The 18,884-nt window shown below is 34.0% G+C and overlaps 2 protein-coding genes across 10 annotated transcripts; one reads left to right on the top strand and one right to left on the bottom strand.

Annotated features, from left to right (window-relative positions):
* The first annotated feature begins 139 nt into the window (after nucleotides 1–139).
* On the top strand, nucleotides 140–4,117 carry LOC105129344 (zinc finger CONSTANS-like protein (DUF3537)). 2 transcript variants are annotated; one of them, XM_011031352.1, is made up of 4 exons: nucleotides 140–792; nucleotides 1,637–2,068; nucleotides 2,298–2,604; nucleotides 3,489–4,117. In XM_011031352.1, the coding sequence occupies exons 1-4, from the start codon at nucleotides 292–294 to the stop codon at nucleotides 3,626–3,628; spliced, it is 1,380 nt and encodes a 459-aa protein (XP_011029654.1). In that variant the 5' UTR covers nucleotides 140–291; the 3' UTR covers nucleotides 3,629–4,117. The 2 variants fall into 2 exon arrangements, with proteins under 2 accessions (XP_011029654.1, XP_011029655.1); XM_011031353.1 differs by having other exon boundaries at nucleotides 2,298–2,593; nucleotides 3,489–3,570.
* Nucleotides 4,118–4,925: 808 nt separating this feature from the next.
* LOC105129343 (Protein kinase superfamily protein) lies at nucleotides 4,926–11,096 on the bottom strand. 8 transcript variants are annotated; one of them, XR_843048.1, is made up of 9 exons: nucleotides 8,884–11,095; nucleotides 8,426–8,561; nucleotides 8,197–8,285; nucleotides 7,898–8,009; nucleotides 7,674–7,780; nucleotides 7,206–7,578; nucleotides 6,919–6,991; nucleotides 5,864–5,944; nucleotides 4,926–5,089 (listed from the first exon to the last, which is right to left on the bottom strand). XR_843048.1 is itself a non-coding variant. In XM_011031350.1 (6 exons), exons 1-6 carry the CDS (start codon nucleotides 10,590–10,592, stop codon nucleotides 7,479–7,481), a joined length of 2,253 nt encoding a protein of 750 aa, XP_011029652.1. In that variant the 5' UTR covers nucleotides 10,593–11,095; the 3' UTR covers nucleotides 7,058–7,478. The 8 variants fall into 8 exon arrangements, 2 of the variants coding, with proteins under 2 accessions (XP_011029652.1, XP_011029653.1); XR_843047.1 differs by lacking the exon at nucleotides 4,926–5,089 and adding an exon at nucleotides 5,677–5,772; XR_843051.1 differs by lacking the exon at nucleotides 4,926–5,089 and having other exon boundaries at nucleotides 5,677–5,944; nucleotides 7,206–7,236; nucleotides 7,403–7,578.
* Between the last annotated feature and the right edge of the window lie 7,788 nt (nucleotides 11,097–18,884).

The following is an 18,884-nucleotide window of genomic DNA, read 5'->3' as shown; positions in this document are numbered from 1 at the left end:
TAAACTCATACCATGAAAATTCATTAGGTGACTGGTATTAATCTATTTAAATATTGTTGCTGTGATGCAAAGTAATTTTGAAAAAACAAATTGAATATATATATATATATATATATATATAATCATTGATCTGGTCACGGATGAATCTGCTTTCGCTTTTAGACTTTTTTGATTCTGAACGATCAAGGCAGGCATCAGAACGCCCCTGACCCTGATACTGGTATGAGATCTCAATCATTCTTCTCTCCATTGCTATCTTAAAGTCAAACCCCAAGAGTGTCTGTAAAATCCATGGCAGATGCTCTAGTTATACACTTCCAAACAGAACACCAACCTCCAACCCACACCCCTCTTCTTGATGATGACACTAATAATAAAAATAGTAACAGTAAATCAACTCCTAATCACAATCCACAACAACAAGACCAAGGGATTAGTATTCCAAACCAAGACATCGACCAAGCACTAGAAAAGCTTGAAGCATATCTATCATTTCTGGGATTCAATCAATCTTCTCTCAAGAGTTTTTTGCTTTCGTGGGTGGCTTTTATGCTGATTGGTGTCTTGCTTCCGGTAGCACTACTGGAGCTGTCCCAATGTTCAGGGTGCGACAAGTACCAGATTAAGGATTTCGAGCTTGATATTGTGGCATCACAGGCCTGTCTTGCTGCTGTTTCTTTGATTTGCTTATCGCATAATTTACGCAAGTATGGTATTAGAAAGTTTCTCTTTGTTGATCGTTTTGGTGGCCATTTATCTCGCTTTTCCCTTCTCTACGTTCGACAGATTAAGGTAATTAGCTCTCTTAACTAGCTTAAATTATATATTGCTCAACTCTGTTTGTGGATTCATCTTCATGTTGTGTTAACTGCTTATAGGCTTTGTTACAATTCTGGCAATTTTGAATCCGTAGTTCTTTTGCGTTTTAACATAGCATGATTGCAATCCGGCATAATTAGCAATCAGGCATGAATCGTGGTTGGTTTATGTTGTTGCTTCGCCAACTCAAGTTTTATCAGAAGTTTAAAAGATTACAGATTTTCTCATTTGCCCATAATTTGCTCGCCTGCGTACCAAAAAAGTAATGTTTTCCTAATTTCTTGCCCCTGATAAAGGATTATTCTTTCCATCTAGATGAAGAACGAAAATCATAAATAATTGAATGACTGATGTTTCGGGGTGTGTTTGGGATTGTGTGAGTGGTTGGGTTTTAAGTATTTTTTTGTTTAAAAATATATTAAAATAAAATTTTTTATTTTATAAAAGTTATTTTTAATATTGATACATCAAAATAATTTAAAAACATAAAAAATTAATTTTAAATAAAAAATTAAAATATTTAAAAAACATGGTTTTAACCGCATCCCAAACACAGTCGAACATGTAGTCGAATGAGGCCCTCTGGTTCTCATATTACATTGTAATCCCAACTCTTGAAAATCTGGTTCCTTTACAATTTCTCGTTCATTTTTTGAGAATGCACCTGCAGTTGAGTTCTCATCAATCATACTATTAGCTTTACACATTCTCACCAACATAAGTTATAGGTTGTTGACATATCATCCCTTTGGCTCTTCGATGAGATATTTCAGTCACAAGTACAATGAAGACATGGTTTGGATAATTTCTTTCACAGGATTCTTTACGCTTGCTGATCCTCTGGTCACTGCCATGTTTCATTCTGAAAGTTGTGCGTGAAGCCATTCGCGTCTCGTATGCACGTCATGAATCATGGTTGATGTCTACTGCTGTTTTAATTGGTCTGATTATATCCTGGAGTTATGTGAGTACAATATCTTTATCAGCCAGCATTTTGTTTCATCTAATCTGCAATTTGCAAGTAATTCACTTTGAAGACTATGCAAAGCTGCTGGAAAGGGATTGTGATGTTTTGGTTTTTATAGAGGAGCACACCCGTCTGCGTTATCATCTCTCTAAGATAAGTCATAGGTTCCGAATCTTTCTTATTCTCCAGTTCTGTGTTGTCACAGCTAGTCAATTTGTGACTCTATTCCGAATCACAGGCTATAGTGGAATTATTACTGGTATAAATGGCGGTGATTTTGCGGTAAGTGCTTCACCACCTGCTCCTCTGTAAAATGTCTGCATAAACTTCATTTGATTCTTTAAGGTCCCATCCTTGAGGGCTTGCATTCCTAGGGTTTAGATGGGTTCCTCGTCTATTTTAACATATTTAATCAGAAGAAGTTTTTTTACTCGCACGCTTCCTTTAGAAAATTTTTGCGCTGCATGCATTATGGCCCTGATTGTCACTGACATTTTCCCTAAGTTTTCAGGTTTCCTCGATTGTCCAGGTTGTTGGTATAATCCTTTGCTTGCATGCTGCTACAAAAATATCCCATAGAGCCCTGGGAATTGCATCCATAGCAAGTAGATGGCATGCGTTAGCAACATGTGGTCAAAATGATACATCTCAACTGAGAGTTTCAAACAGTACGGGGAACTTAGAAGCTGCGAATCCACAAAACTCAGCACGGAGAAATTATTCTGAAAGCGATTTAGAGTCATTTGATTATATTGCAATGCCTACAAATATGCAGTTGGCATCCTACATGACTTCATATCACAAAAGGCAAGCCTTTGGTACGAAATCTTATCCTGAATCTTTCTCACTTGAACAGCAGAAATTATTTTTGTTTTCATGAGATATTGTCACATTTTCTACACTTAATTGTTCGAGCATGTTTGCAAGATCCACGATTACTTCTAAAGAGATTCGATACCATAAGAAAAAAAAGATCATGGGATCACTTCAGTCTAAAATCGATATTCATTGTCTGTCCAAATTAATTGTTGCTCATTCTGTGTACTGTGCGTCTAGTTATGTTGTACACTTGGGTTTAACAGGACATGGAAATCAGAGACGGGCATCACAGGAGATGGGGTAAAAAGAATGTTCGCATGCACTTCATTTATGTGAAATTCTTTGCCTTTACTTGTATCATTCTTAGAATGGAATCTGCAGATTGAAATCTATTGGATTATTTGATGAACATTTATCATTTAAAAAGCACTTCTAAAAACTTCAAATGTATGCCTAGTATTTGGGTGTTTGAAGCAAGTTCTAAATCTACCCATGGATTTGAGGGACTTTTCATACATGCTTAGATAGCTGCGCTCTAGATCTTCAAACCACAAAAAACCACCGTATCCGATATTCATTTCTTTTAAAAGCCCTTTCAGCTTCTCTTGTTTTTTTTTTTCTTCCTTCTTTATTATCACAGCGCCCTCCTTAATGCGTGCAGACAACCTAGTTCAGTCATCACGTGACCTCTGGATGAACAGATCCAGTATGGTCTCAGCAATTCATAGCCACGGCTTGCTGTACACATTAAAGTGCTTCACAGTGATTTCTTTTCACATACGTTGGCAATTTTCTGTTTTGTTAGTGCCTGTATAAACTTGGGGTTTTGCTACTATATATCGGCATCTCAATTCTCATGAATGGTTTTTATTTGGCCTTGCAGTACTATATTTGCAGAACAATCCTGGGGGAATAACTATTTTTGGCTGGATTGTCGATCGAGGACTTATTAACACCATCTTCTTCATTGAACTCTCTCTAATTACCTTTCTTCTTGGAAAGACAATAGTTTTCTCTTCTTGATGAAAATCCCCATGACAAGAGCTCTCGAAAGATCTATTTCTTCCACAACTTTGCTGTCGAGAAACCCCTCTTCAGTAACCACCAAGACGAACCCACCACTGCTCCGAGGGTTGGGTTCAGGGAGTCCATTTGTTGATTAGATCCCATCGCCCACTCCTGGCATCTGAATGGTATCCACGAATATTGAAGCGGCTAATCGGATGATAACTAAGGATGCCTGCATGTCATAGAGTTACAAGCTCGTATGCCATTAGGATGATGTTTTCTGGATAACCTCAAAACAAACCCATACCCGGCAGCTAGTAGTCTCTGTCGAATTTGATTCGTGTAATTTTTTGTATGTCGTTATTAATGTTTTGCGTATGAATTTTGCAGTGGCTTTGCTTATGCGCCAAAAATGTAACCCATGGTAGCGAGTCAATATATAGAATCTCTTGGGCACGAGCCTGAAAGCACCGCAGCAGTAAAATCTCAGAAATGGATTCAAAATTGGAAGCCCTGTTAGTATTCTTTTTTAGCCTTCCCTTTTTTCCGGGAGCGTTGCCTGTTATATGCCTCGGTGAGCCTCTGGATTGACCATTGATTGATAGGCGCATTGCACGAATCAACCGTGCATTTAGCAATGAGGTGTCCATGCCATCCTGGTAGATTTTGGAACATTTGCAAGAGTGGAAGGTTTTCAACTTGATATTTATCCTGCTGGCGTTTCTAATTATGGGTAGAATCCAGGGCTAAGTATGAAGAGCTAAGAGTCCATTTGACATGATTTTTTTAAATAAAAAAATCAGTATTTGATTTCGAGTAATAATTAATTTTTTTTTATAAGTAACTTAGAGACAAAAATAAATCAAAACGACTTTAAATTAAACATGTCTAACAAAAGCAACTTACAATAACTCTTTAGGGTAGAGAGATTGTATAATTAAAACATGGAAGTTCAAAAATTTCAAAAATTTAAACTTTTGATTGAATTTATGCCACGTACACAGTAGAAACTCGGATGAGAGGTTGCCAAGAGTAGAAGTTATTGGAAGGATGGTGCTTTGAAACCATTCATTCTGCCAGCTACACTCATTTTGCAGGCTATATAATGCAAAATCAATGAGCAGGAAGATGCATTATGATGAGATTTCTTGAGCAATTTGCTTCAAAAATGTCTGAAAAATCTTGGCTGCAGAAGGGGAAAACAAACATACTCTTAAATACTCTCGGTATTTCATCACAAATTTCTTCAGGAATAATGGCTAGACCACTGATCAGTTTCATAAACTTGAACTAGACTGAACTGAGAAGAATATAATGTGGAGGGATGAAATTTAAGGACCGTGGGAACAAACTAACAGATGAAAAGCACCACATCAACCATTCAACTAGCGAGCCAAAATGACAATTGACTGGAGGTTCCAATCACTATTCTTAAGCAATGGATCTCCGTAAACGTTGTCCCATAAAATCCTGATTCTGCATAAATGTAGCATTAACAATCCACCTAAGAGAAGCTTGAACATTCTTTATTATTTGGAAGAAAAAACAGTGCAGTCCCAATCAAGCTCAGACTTCTTAATTATGAAACAAGTTTTAGTTAAGACTTTCAGTGCAAAGAAGCTTTTCACCACCTTCTGAACAAGCTTGCAAATCTTATTACCACCCTTCTTTTTATTAAGGGGCATTGCATCATCTGTTTTGATGCTTCATGCCTCACTAAACTATTAATCTCTAAAAGGAAAACATCTACTTAATCCTGAAATATCAAATTGCAAATCTTGAAGACAGTAGAAAATGCATAGCACAAACATTCAGGCAAGACTATAGAAGTGTGGAATAAACAACAAACACTCAGGGTTGCAGATTTTAAGGGATTTTAGTCTACTACCACTACTGAAAACTTGAAACCCAACGAAAATATTGCACTATCCCTGGACCTTGCTTAAGAGCCGTATAGTTAGAACTATATGAAACAAAGAAAAGAACTCCCCACCCCTTTCTTTTTCTCCCAAACAAAGAACAAAGAACAAAGAACAAAGAACAAAGAACAAAATCCAACCCCATTGAAAAGCATGCTCCCAATGATTAGAAGCGCACCAAATCCTGAAGATTACCATCATAGGAACAGAACTAGTGCAGAACCACATGCATAAGAATGCCTAGAGGTACATCAACATCTAAAGGTTGTGAATATTAAGAGATTAAAAAAGAAATCTGACACATAAGAATAAAACAAAGTTTGTGTTGTACCTCTATTGAGCCTGAAGACATCTAAGTGAAAGTTCTATATAATCCACAGCAGGTGACCTCCCCAACCTGCTAGCTTTGATACTGCAGTGACATCCACCGAAATTGTCATAAAAACATTCTGATTGGTCAAATGTTCAATCTTTTCACATCATCAAATGAAAAAAAGGATGACAGACTAGACATTTGCTCATGTGCATGCTGTTTAAATTTTGATACTTGAGAATTTCAATTCATGAAACTTGACGGGTATGGAACTAATAGCAGCAAAAAGGACATATAAGCAACCAAGACAGAATGACAGTTTGAATACACAAAATGATATATTCTTCAATCAAGGAAAAGCATGCAAAAACAAATCAAACAATTGATCTCCAATAACAAAGTCAAGGTTCTGCAGGACCTATCCACTATCAATGAAAATCAGGCAGATAGAAGGAAGAACAAGTCACTTGTTTATATGCATGCCTTCTCACCCTTCCCCTGCTTACCTCTGGTTTGATCTTCTAATGGTTAAGAGAGATCAAACTGAAAACAACATTATCATCATTGTTTGGGAAAATTGTGAATCATCACCAATTTAAGTCAATATCATTGGTCAACACAATCTTCAATTAAAAACATGGAAAAAAATGTTTAAATCTATTTGCTTGGGAGAAAAGGGCAACAACATTGGGAAAGGATAAATAGTACCACACTGCAACTGCAACTTTCATCAAGAATCACCAGAAGCTTGCACTACATAATCTTACCTATATTACTGACATTTTCCTTCTTTCTTTTTTGATTTCTCTTCTTCTTTTTTCAAAAAAAGTAAAACAGTTATTTCTTAGCATCAATTTCTTGAAATTCTGTGATTGATAAGGGAAAGCTTGTGACCGAAAACTTAATGTCACAAGCCAAATTAAATAACAAGGAGCAACATTGGAGTTATAGTCAAACAAATTAAAAAAATGGATTGATTAAGAATAGATTGTTTATGAGTTTCCACATTGTGGATAGAATGCATAATCCAGATTCCAGTTAACATTCTGCAGATAACCAAATCAACAAATTACCTTTGATGCTCTATGTTATTGCCTATTTCTTTGTCAATGAAAAGCTAAGAACATCTCCAGGACTTTACACCAACTGTTTCTTGCAAACACAATGTCAAATTAAGAAGAAAAAAACTAGAGAGGGAGAGAAGAAAAAGAATAAAATAGAACTGCCAGCAGGCAGTAAACTAATACGGTTCTAATCACCAAAACCAAATTTTAAGAATGTTTACAATGTACCATGGAAAATATATGTTACATACAAAGTTTCAGCTAATATTTTAAAATGAAAAGCCATTGTGCCACACCTTGCGATGCAAGCAGTGTCCCAGGCGCATCCTATATGTTAACAAAGCAGGAGAACAATGTTAGCCTGAAACATAACTGGTTGACAGCAGGAGGCAAATATTTTCTCCATCCAAATCACAAGAGGCCTGCTAAAAAAAGTACAAATGATCGTCTGAGAAACAAGGTTCGCTACTTCCTTTCAATGGATATCTCTCACCTCAACCACATCTTGTGTCAGTAGCTTGCAAAACAAAAAAATTGCAATCCAGGGCCAAGGTTGACCAATTAATCTCTCAGCCAAACAAACCACCGGTCCCAAACTCCCCTTGTTGTGACTCCTTTCTCCGCTGCTCTTCTAAAGGATCTGGACTCTTCCTTATTCTTCGGAGACGCCTAATTATAACAAGAAAATAACCTAAATGAGTAAATAAAAAATAAATGGACTGGTTGATAAATAAATGCTTCAATTTGTTTCTCTTTTAAAATACCTGTCTTGAGCATGCTGAGCAGGAAAAGTAGGCATAAAGTCTTTAGACTTTGGAAGAGGAACTTCACGAAACCAGTCATGATTAAGAGCAGCTTCAGCAGTAATTCGCTGCAAGAAAACACAATGAACCCTATCAAACCACTATAGCAATCAAATAAAGTATTTATTCCAAACAAAAAAAAATCAACTGACTGTAAAGCAATCTTCACTTAATTTGTTATCTACCTTCTCAGGGTCATAGGTAAGAAGTTTGTTCAACAAATCAAACCCAGAATCAGAAAGCACCGGTGATCCAGTGAAGGAAGTTGCTGGAAATTTCTTACGCAGCAGGTTATACCTGAAATGAACATATCAGGTGGTTAATGCAAAATATCAAGAATGATGTGTAACAGAGAAGTGTCGCAATGGAGGCCAGATAACCAGACCAGAATCACCCAGCTGGAAGCCTGGGAAAACAGCAGCAAACATAAGAACAACTGGTTGTTATTAACTTGATAAAAAAGTTGATGAAAATTGATGCTTACTGATGCTTGACAAAGTTGACCTTCACTCCAGGTAGCTTGGAAAACCCAGGCCAGATTGTCTCATTTGGTGTACCAAGGATTCGGAAAATCTGCAATTAAAAAAGCCCAGAGAGGAGTAATTAAACTGCTCACTCAATAAGCATAGCAGTGCAAGTTTTAATGATCAAGGGCAGGTGGGAATCAACTGAACTAGTTTACCTTGTATTATTTTGCTGGAAATTTAATTTACCTTGTCAAGTTGATCTACTTCTGTTTTTCCATTAAACAGAGGTCCCTTCGATAACAGTTCAGCCATAATGCAGCCCAGGGACCACATGTCAACTGTCGTTGAATATTGCTTGGCTCCCAATAGTAATTCTGGTGCCCTGGATAAATGGAAGAGAACATCAAACACTCAACATCAAAGTGAGGATGCATGTCGATATGATGCATCAATGCTAAGAGACTACAATCATCAGGTTCAGGCACCACAGAAAAATTTCAGGACAAATAGCACAGAAATACTTCAAAAGTAAATATATCACAAACCGTTTGCAAAAACAGTGTGAAATCTAATTGAAAATAAACCCAGGCCTATAGAAACAAGAAAACACAAAAAGGATACCTAACACTAAAATAAAATAAATCAAACAAAAATGCAAGCCAAAGATATGCAAGTTGGAGTGGTTCACGTACAGTTCAGCTTACCTGTACCACAGAGTAACCACCAAATGAGTGTATGTTTTCAACAGGCTTCCATATTGACGAGCCAGCCCAAAGTCACAGATCTTCAACTCACCACGATTATTCAAGAGCAGATTTGACGTTTTCAGATCTCGATGAAGAACCCAATTATCATGAAGATACTTCACACCCTCCAACAACTGGAGCATTAAGCATTTAACTTCACTCTGACTAAATGGCTGTCGCATTGACTCCATGAGTCCTTTGAGGTCATGCTCCATGTACTCCATCACCATAAAAATGCTATCAAGGCTGCTCCCTACCACAACTTCTTTAACATCAACAACTGAAGGATGATGAAAAGAAAGAAGAATGTTTATTTCCCTAAGAGAAGTCAGTGGAAAACCTTCACGTTCTTTCTCCATCTTTACCTTCTTCAATGCTACAATTTCCCCAGTCTTCTTGTCTCTGGCTCTATATACAACACCATAAGTGCCCTCATCTATTTTATTTAGTCTCTCAAACTCATCAACACTTCTACACCCCTGAAGCATGTTTACACTTCTTTGAGGTGGACCTGCAGGTTCTGGTGTTTCGCAAGAATCATCTTCATCCCTGGGATCTGTATCAGAATCACTGTTATTGTGTTCCTCATCAATATCCATGTAATCATCCCTCCCAGAATCATTCCCATTATAATCATCCCCGTTCAAAGACCTAGCACAGGTGCCTCGCTCATCAGATTCTGACGACCTCCCTCTAGCCACATCAGAACCTTCTCTCTTAAAATCCCCGGGATCTGGAGTTGATAACTTGTTGGGTACTCTGGAATCCAAAAACCCCAAATTAGGCAACTTCTTCCTCCTTTTAGGAATTTCCTGATCTTCAACAATTTCACCTTCATCAACAGGAGAATTGTTGCCAGCTGCCCACCGTGAAGATGAGATATTCCTCATTGGAACATAATCCTCATCTTCTATGTGCTCTGCTTCCTGGTCAATGCCCCACTGCTCATCCATTGGTGATGAAGCCAACTCTACAGGAGACTCAGACGCACAATTGCCAATTGATCCCTTCAGCGGTGAAGAAGACAGCAAATTCAGGTTTCTACTACTTTTAACAGGAGATATCCCTACACCTCCTTCTGGAATAAAACTAGGTGACTGGCGGTACGCCTTAGGCAGGGGTGGCGGTGGAGGGAGAGCAATCACTGCAGGGGGACTCCCACTTTTTGATGAGTTACTCACTGGTTTGTCATCTCTATCCCAGACTATAGGAGAAAACTTCCTCTTCTTCTCCACAGGCGTCCGAGTCCCATTCTCTACTAATTTTAAAACTTCACTATCTTTGTGAGCATGTGACTCAGAGTCAATTGCGTCATCGGACCCACTCTCACTAGACAACTCACCTGGCTCCCTATCCGTGTCCCTAACTGAAAGCCCACACTTCCGCGGACCATGGGCACCACCACTACCACAGCTTCCTGAATCACTTCTACCAGAAGACGAACTATACCCACCATTAGTCACTTCTCTCTCCCTAATATCCTTCTGCCTAACCTTGGCTCTATCCCTTAATTCCCGAACTCGTCCCCTATCGTTTTCAACATTGCCATTCTCAATTCTATCAAATTTATCCTTAGAATAAGGAAAATCTTCCCTTGACAATTCAGAATCAGACTCGTGATCCCTGGATTCATTATCATGACAACCCCCATATCTCCCAGCGGCCATATATCCGAAACTCAAAGCTTAACAACACAAAACCCTAATTCCAATACGAATTACCCTTTATTCTGGCCTATGAAACCCTAACCCCGCCAATTTTTTTCAAACTTTCCCAAACTCGCGAAAATTAAATTCGAAACCCTAAGGCAAGTGTAATTGAGATCCAAAAGTAACACAAGCTAAGCGATAAGAAAGTTAAAAAAATTAAATTAAATTTCCTGAAAATTAATCTATCAAGCTCCAAACTTGCTCGAAATTCAAAAGGGGTGTAGAAAACAGAGGTTCGAAACCCTAGAAATCAACAAACGAGAAAAAGAGAGAACCAAGTGATAAAATCTCGACCTCGAAGTGAAGTTACGGCATTTGGCGAGAGAGAGAGATCAGGGCTTACCTATAAGAGGGAGAAAGGCGGCGACCGCCGCTTCTGTTCTACAGATGTAGAGGAGAGCGAGGATGCAACGTACCCTCGATCGGAAAAGAGAGCCTAAAAGCGATCGCGATAGAGTGTTTTAAAGATGCGCGCAATCGCCAATGATGGGTCACTATTCTTTTCGAGGGTAAATTATATTTCAGCCCTTATAGTTTCTAATATTCTACTTCGGTCCTCCTTCAAAATTCAGCGATAAATAATTAGTGATGATCTTCTCCTAGTATGAAAAACAGTTAATCAATGAAATAAAATCTACGGGCTATTATAAAAACAGCTTAATGGTATGAAAATTCTACAGTAACTGTAACCCTAGATATATATTATTGGGGATTGTGTTAATAAATTTTACATAGATACAGTAATTAAGAAGATTATAGAAAACATTTTAGTATTTTTATATTATGTTTTTTATTTTTTAATCAACAAAATGGACAGTATCCATGTTATTAAAAAGGTTCATGAGACGCATCTTATTATTAAATCTAGTCATTCGTTGTATAATTAAATGTACAAACATGTTTTTTTTAAAATAGTACGATGCCTATAGATATATTATGATTGAATTATCATTGGTGATTAATTGTTTGTGTTTTTGTTTTAACAACTAAAATACATAATTATCCTTTATTTGTTTGTTGTTTGCTTGGGTCTGGCTACCGCTTCAGACCAAAAATCCTTAAATATGGCAATTCTATGCAAGTGTGTTGTGGACCACGACACAGTCCTTTGTAGACTTGTATAGTGGATTTTTCAAGCTTTGAAGGCTTGAAATGAGGCTAATATTGTTTTTTCGTATAAAGTTAAATTATCATTTTGTTCTTTAATCGAAAAAATTGAAGCCCTAGTTGTGGGAATATTTCAGTATTTTTCATAGGCTTATTAGTATTAAACGTTTCAAAAAAGGTGTGGTAGTCCTTTGATGACTATTTGCATTGTAAAAATATTATTCTATCCTTGAGATTAATAAAATTAAGACATGTTGCTAAGGGTTTTTTTATTTTTCATAAATTGTTAAATAGTTAAAATATATCTTTACCTTTGGAAAAGATAAAAATAAACTTTGCATATAAGAGTATTTTTTTTTGTTTTCACACTGTTTTTTGTATAATTTTCTATAATCATGGGGAACTTTTTGGTATCTTGATATTATTTTATTATTTTTAAATTTAAAAAGCTGCGTAGGACTCATATTTACTTGGGTTTGACACACAAGCAATACCTAAATTACTTAGGTGCCAGACCAAAGTAATATAGGTCTGATATTTTTGCTAATATGGATTTGACATGGTTATTAAATTCAAGTAAATTGAGTCTAACATAATTGACAAAACGAAGTTACTTGAGTCAAATATGGTTGCTAAACCTAAGACGTTTAAAACATTATTTATACACTTAATATTTTTTTATATATTTAAAAAAAATTAATATTGACCCACTACAAAACGCAGACTAATATACTGGTATAATAATAAAGAAACTCAAAATTAATCCATGTTTTATAGTAGATTCATTGTAGACCTAGATAGTGTAATTATTATATTGCCTTTTTCTATACAAAGTTTTTGCCTTGCTTGCAAAGATATAATGATATTTTTTTATGGGACACAGAGGTTATTTGTAAATTGATTGGGGATAAATTAATAGCTTATATTTTTTTACAGTTGAAATACATAAATTCCTTTAAAAGAAAAAAGAAAAGAAAAGAAAAGCTAAGAGGGCTTTTGTGTAATCTTATTTTTACAAACAGTACAATTAATTCATTTTCTTTAAAGTCAAGAAAATTAAAGGATGAGTCAAGGGGTACTTTAGTGTATTTTCATATGATTTTTTTGTTAACTTTATTTGGGTATAATTTTTTCATAAATAAAAAAAAAAAAGAGAAAAAGTTACGTAGACACTAGCAAATAGATGCCACATGTGCACTTCAAACAACATGTGTAGTTGGCAAAATTTCTTGACCGTCATATTATTGGAAGCATGGTTTTTAAACCCGACTTGGTGATTGACCCAGTCTAATGATCGGATCATGAGTCAGATGGGTTGACTCAGGTCAATAAAAAAACCAATATAACATTTATAGAAAACACCTAACTAGTTACAATGTAACACTTGTATAAACCACATTTAAATTTTAAACCAACAACATAAATTTAATTCAATATCCAAAACATAAACCAAATATAAATTCTAAAATATTTAAAACAAAACATCCAAAAATATAAATTCTAAATTAACAACACATTCATTTTTGTTGAATAAACACATTAAGTTCTTCTGGGTCTATAGGAGCACAATTTGAATCAAATGTTGATGGAATTGAGTCAATCTCGTCAACACCTAATAAAACATCAGCATGCTTCTTTAAAACTTCATCGTTACAATAATCTTCAATCTTATTAATATTTATGACATCTATATTTAAAACATAATTAACAAATAAATATTATGTGTTAAACAATAGTTTGTTTTAAATAATATTTATCACGAAATAATTAAACATTGATTATCATAATCTAAAGTATCTTGTATGGTCATTGTTTATAGAGCTTGGTGAAAACTTTCTACTTCACAGGTCATCTTCTACTACCCAATTTTCAATGTCACAAATTGTCTCAAAATTAATTGAATCATAATTTTGTCATTTCTAATCATTTCTATATATTAAAAGTGAAGGAAAACACAATATAAGTATTAATAATACTACTACATAAGATAAAATAATATTTAAGGAATTAGAGAAAAGAAAAACACTTTTGTTTCAATCTTAAATTGCAGTAAACGTAAATAAGGTCATTAAGCCTTTAATGCTCTAATTTATTTCTCTTCTTAGAGTGAAGATGTTTAAAAATACTCTAATTTCTCTCACATTCCGAAGAACTATAAGTTTGACTTAACACATGCATAGCCAAATGTTGTCGATTTGAAACACCAGTTCTATATGTCATTCATCATTCATATATACAAAAAAAATAATAAGTAAGACTATGTCAAATAATACTTTTAAACATAAAAATTATATACATGAAGGTATAAATGTGCGATTATTTATTGTGGATGCTTGATTAAAGTCATGTTTAGCATTCCTAAACAACTTCATCTCACTTGTAATCTTACTTTGTAATGATAGATTTTCATATGCATACTTCTTAAGAACATCTAAAAGTTCAGAAATGGTACTCCTATGTTTATCCATTATATTTGCATCATATTGAAATCAAGGATTCAACAAAAATATCATTGCATAAAGATTTCTATATAGTTATTCATCCCACCGACTATTGATAATGTCTATGAAAGGTTGCACTTTAACCTTTCTTTTTTAAACCTATTCAACATTTTTTTTTATATAATGAATACCATTATATAAATATTTCATTGAATGTCTATCATCACTTTCAATCATTTGTAGAACCCAAACTAGAGGTTCACTTATTCGCATAATTATTGTATATTCTTCTCAAAACAGAGAGTCTACCATACCCTCAACAAACTTTTTTCCTTTGTTATCTTTATCACAAAACAGATGAGACCCATTCCCTAGATGTCACCATAGCTCTCAACTCATCTTTATGAGCTAAAATATTTTGCAATGCAAAGAAATTGGTAATTAAATAAGTAGGAGTTTGACGAAGTATTTCTTTTTCTCCAATGAACTTCCTTATCAAATATAATGGATAATAATGACTATAAATATAATTTATGATACCATAAGCATGCTCAATAATATACAAACTGATTGTAATTTATCAATGTCCTAAAGTATAAGGTTAATGCAATAAGCAACACAAGAATACCAAAATGTAGAAGGAAATTCTTTCATCAATAACTTGCCAACAGCAACATAATTTGCAGCATTATCAATCACTATATGCACAATATTTTCTACCCCAACATACAAAACAACCTCTCTAAATAAATGATGTAACAATTTAGCAGTCTTTGATACACCCAACACATCAATAGTTTTTTAAAAAATTGTTCTTTTAAGACAATATGCTAAGAAATGAATTAAATTCCTCTTTTGATTTGTCCATCTATTAGCCATTAATGTGCAACCAATTTTCTTTCAAATCTCTTGATAACTTTCAATGTAGATCTTCACTTCATCCCTGTTTTTGTTAAGTAATAACCACGAATAGCATGCAAGTTTGATCATTTATAACCAAGACTCGTGGTTGTGGTTGTTATAGTATCTATGACATGTTGATAATATATGGAGTTAATAGCATTAAATGGCATACATGCATCAATCATCCACTTTGTTAACACAATATCACACCATTCAATTGTTTCCTTCTTTTGCCAACAATTCTAAAGAGACTTTTGAGCACTAGGAGTTGTTCTCGACATAAAATATGCTCTTAATGTTGCGGATTTCTTTTGCTTTTCATAACTTGTAGTTGATTGTTTTACAGTATTGGTGCTTCGAACCTTTTTCTTTTTTGCAGCTTTCAATGGTAACATGTGTTTTTTAGTATTAACATCCTCGTTATCATCACCATTATCATCATCTTATAATTTCCTAATCATCATCTCTCCATTCTCCCTTTGTTGTGCATTAAATGGATACAAATTTGCTTGTATTTCTCAAACTTTTTTTTTGTTTCAACATTTTCTTTAAGATTCAAAAGCATTTAATGTCGAACATTAGGAGGATATTTGCGACATTATTCAACTTCTCATTTAACTTCAGTTAAATGTTGCTTAAATCGACTAATGTCACCACTCGCAAATACTTTAGCACAATATAAACATAATAATTTAGTTTTTTTACATCCAACACTAAGTTCAAGAGCTTCTCTATAATGACCCCATACCAAATCTGTTCTTCCTTTATTACCACTTGACATGAAAATTGAAGGTTGAGATGATTGGGACATTGAAGGGTCACTACTTAGAGTACTACCATCATGTAAAGATATTTTAAGTGTGAAGACATTTTAAGGACCTATATTAATTGAGAAAAAAAAAGCTCTCGATATGAAAAATAAAGTTATAGAACAAGGGACACCATGGGAAGAGACCAAAAACAGAAAAAATTATTCAATTAACAAAATTAGCAGAACATAAATATGAAAAACAAATAAAATAAACAGAAAACATGAAAATTCCCCATATAACATTCGAATACATGACTGAAAAATATAAATAGGATGGCAAAAGACAAATGCTTCTTTGAAGTTGTTTTCTAGACTTCAATTCTAGTTTCTCATTTTGCACAGAGCTTGGCACTAACATAATTTATAAAAGGGAATATAATTTCATGTGAAATCATATTCTTTTATTATATATTCAAACTGAGTAACAAAACACTTTGCAATTCGTTCATTAGATTAACAATGACTAACAATCAATTATAACCAATCAGATATAAGGTGTGACCAACAAAAAACGTTATTTTCTTGAATTAATCATTATAATGATAACAAAGAATGAAGAAATCATGATAAATTGGACATCAATTCGTTATTCTTAATGAATTTTCTAAGCATATAAAATAAGCTATAGTGAAAAAGCACTTTACCTATACAATTTATCAAACCATAACATTACTGTCAAGATTTGGTACTCTTTGTGCATTTTTACTTTATGAGCTATTTGCATTATGTTCTTATATTTAACTTATTGGATGTTAATGCCTCGGTTCAGAGGTAAACTAAAATTGTCTCGGTTCAAAGATATCAGTGGCTAACAAGCAATTATAACAACCCATATAATACAGTAATTGATAGAGGTAAACTAAAATTGTCTCTAAACATCAGTTAATTAATTTCATGCAGGAGCTGTTAAAAAATAAAAATAAAAAACTATCGGGATTACAGAATAATAAGGCTTGCACTACTAAATTGGTCAACTAAGTCATCTTCTTTGTCAAGCACATCAAAGGACATAAAAAAGAAAAATGAGACAATTAACTAACATATAGCTTACAAAGAAATAACTGAAATAAATCAAGAAAAATGAGATAGAGGCTTTATTAATTTGTAGAAAAGAAAAGAATAGAGAAACATACATGTGGGTATGAGAATAGGAAAGAATGGATGCCAGATTAAGAACTACGAAAGAATTAATGCCTGCAAGTTAAAAAAAAAAGAGAGTGAAAGAAGGAGAGTCGTGAAGAGAAACAAGAATCTAAGTTTATTCATAGATTTGAAATAGCGATCAAGATTTTTTTGCTCTTCGTGATTGAAATGGCTTTTTCTTTAATTAGGTTTTCTCTATGTCTTCATCGTTCATCGTTTTAGCCTTTTAATCATAAGAGACCAAAACGACTATTACGATTAAAAGGCCACAACGACGTTGTTTCACATATATGTATATATAAAAAAGGTAGGGTTTGAGTTGGGCTTACCCAGGTTGACTGGGTTTTGCCAGGTCAAATCCGTGATGGGTTTTTACTTAGACCCGGACCAGTCTCAGGCCCTGGTTGGTTGGGTCTTGAGTTGACCCATTAGGTCGGTCCGGATCTCAAAACTATGATTGGAAGTATCTAGCCAAGGAAAAGTTTATAGAGTGGCGTGTGTTGCTCAAATCACGATGATTTGGCAACAATTGACCTTTTTTCCCTCCCCTTATCTTCTCTCTATATTCCTTGAAATTCATGCCGGCTTAGTCAAAAATCAAAGTTGTTATCCTATTTATTTTGTCTTTCAATTATGATCATCTTTCTTTTTAAAGGTCTTTCTTTGTTTTGAATTCTTTTTTAGATTTTTTTTTAATTTTATCCATTTTTATTTGATTTTGTTTTGTTTTTATGTCAAATATGGTGCTTGTTCTCTTAATTGTCATTTTTTACCCCTTTCTTGGTTTTTTTTTTTTTATCTTTCAATTTTGTCTCTCAATATTTTATTTTATTTCTTTTTTCTTCTAGATTGAGTTCTTTATTTTTTTTTTATTCCTCAATATTTTACTTTATTTGTTTTTTATTTTATTCTTTTAATTTTTCTTTCTTTTATCCTTTTCTTTCTTTATTTTATTTCTCGATTAATTTCCTTGTCATTTTGTTCATTAACTTTTATACCAAATCTGATCCTCATTATTTTTATTACTATTTTTTTTTTATGGTTGAGAATTTTGTTCAAGGATTTTTTTTTGTCTTCTATAGGGTCATGTCAGACTTGTAACCAAAGTTATTGGTTTCAAATTTCAGCCTGATTTAACTTTAATCTTTTTTTTTTATTTGATCATTTGACATTACTCTATTGGAGCTTGGGGCTTGAGCTTTTTCTTTTGTTTTGTTTCCTTCCTCCGGGGTTATCTAGAGTTGCTGGTTAGTCAGGTTAATACAGATTGTTTTGGATTTTTTTAATTATTTTTTTTAATTTTATACTTTGACGTTAAGTTATCGGGTCTTGAGGTTTCTTGTTTTTTATGCCTTTTCTTTCTACAGAGTTATCCCAGATCACAGGTTTGTTAGGTTAACCTAGCATAACTCGAGTTTTTTCCGATGTTTTTTATTTATTTATTCGGCTTTGATCCCCTTTTCAGGTCATTTTCAATAAAAATAATTTTTCTATCTCAATCACATGTCGTAAATGGTGGGTCAGTGGAGTGAACCCAATTTAACCCAATATTTTTTATGTTTCTTTTAAAATATATATATATATATATATAAATTTTTAATTTTATTATTTAGAATTAGCTTTGTCAGGACTTGCTTTCAATTTTTTTTTCTTTTCTTTCTTTAGAGTTGTCTTGGGTCATGAGATAATCAAATTAACCTCAATTTACTCAAATCACTTAAATCTCTTTTTATATTAAAAAAATCCGGTTAAAAAAAAGCAGTTGAAACCTAAAACACTATCAAATTATGCTGTGATGCTCCCCTTGTTTTGTTGGAACTTAAAATGAAGGAGTTGCCAGCCTAA

Source organism: Populus euphratica, unplaced genomic scaffold (genome assembly GCF_000495115.2).
Source record: "Populus euphratica unplaced genomic scaffold, PopEup_1.0 scaffold18.1, whole genome shotgun sequence".
NCBI classification, from domain to species: domain Eukaryota; kingdom Viridiplantae; phylum Streptophyta; class Magnoliopsida; order Malpighiales; family Salicaceae; genus Populus; species Populus euphratica.
The sequence above is the reverse complement of the archived record's forward strand: the minus strand, read 5'-3'. Positions and strand labels throughout refer to the sequence as shown.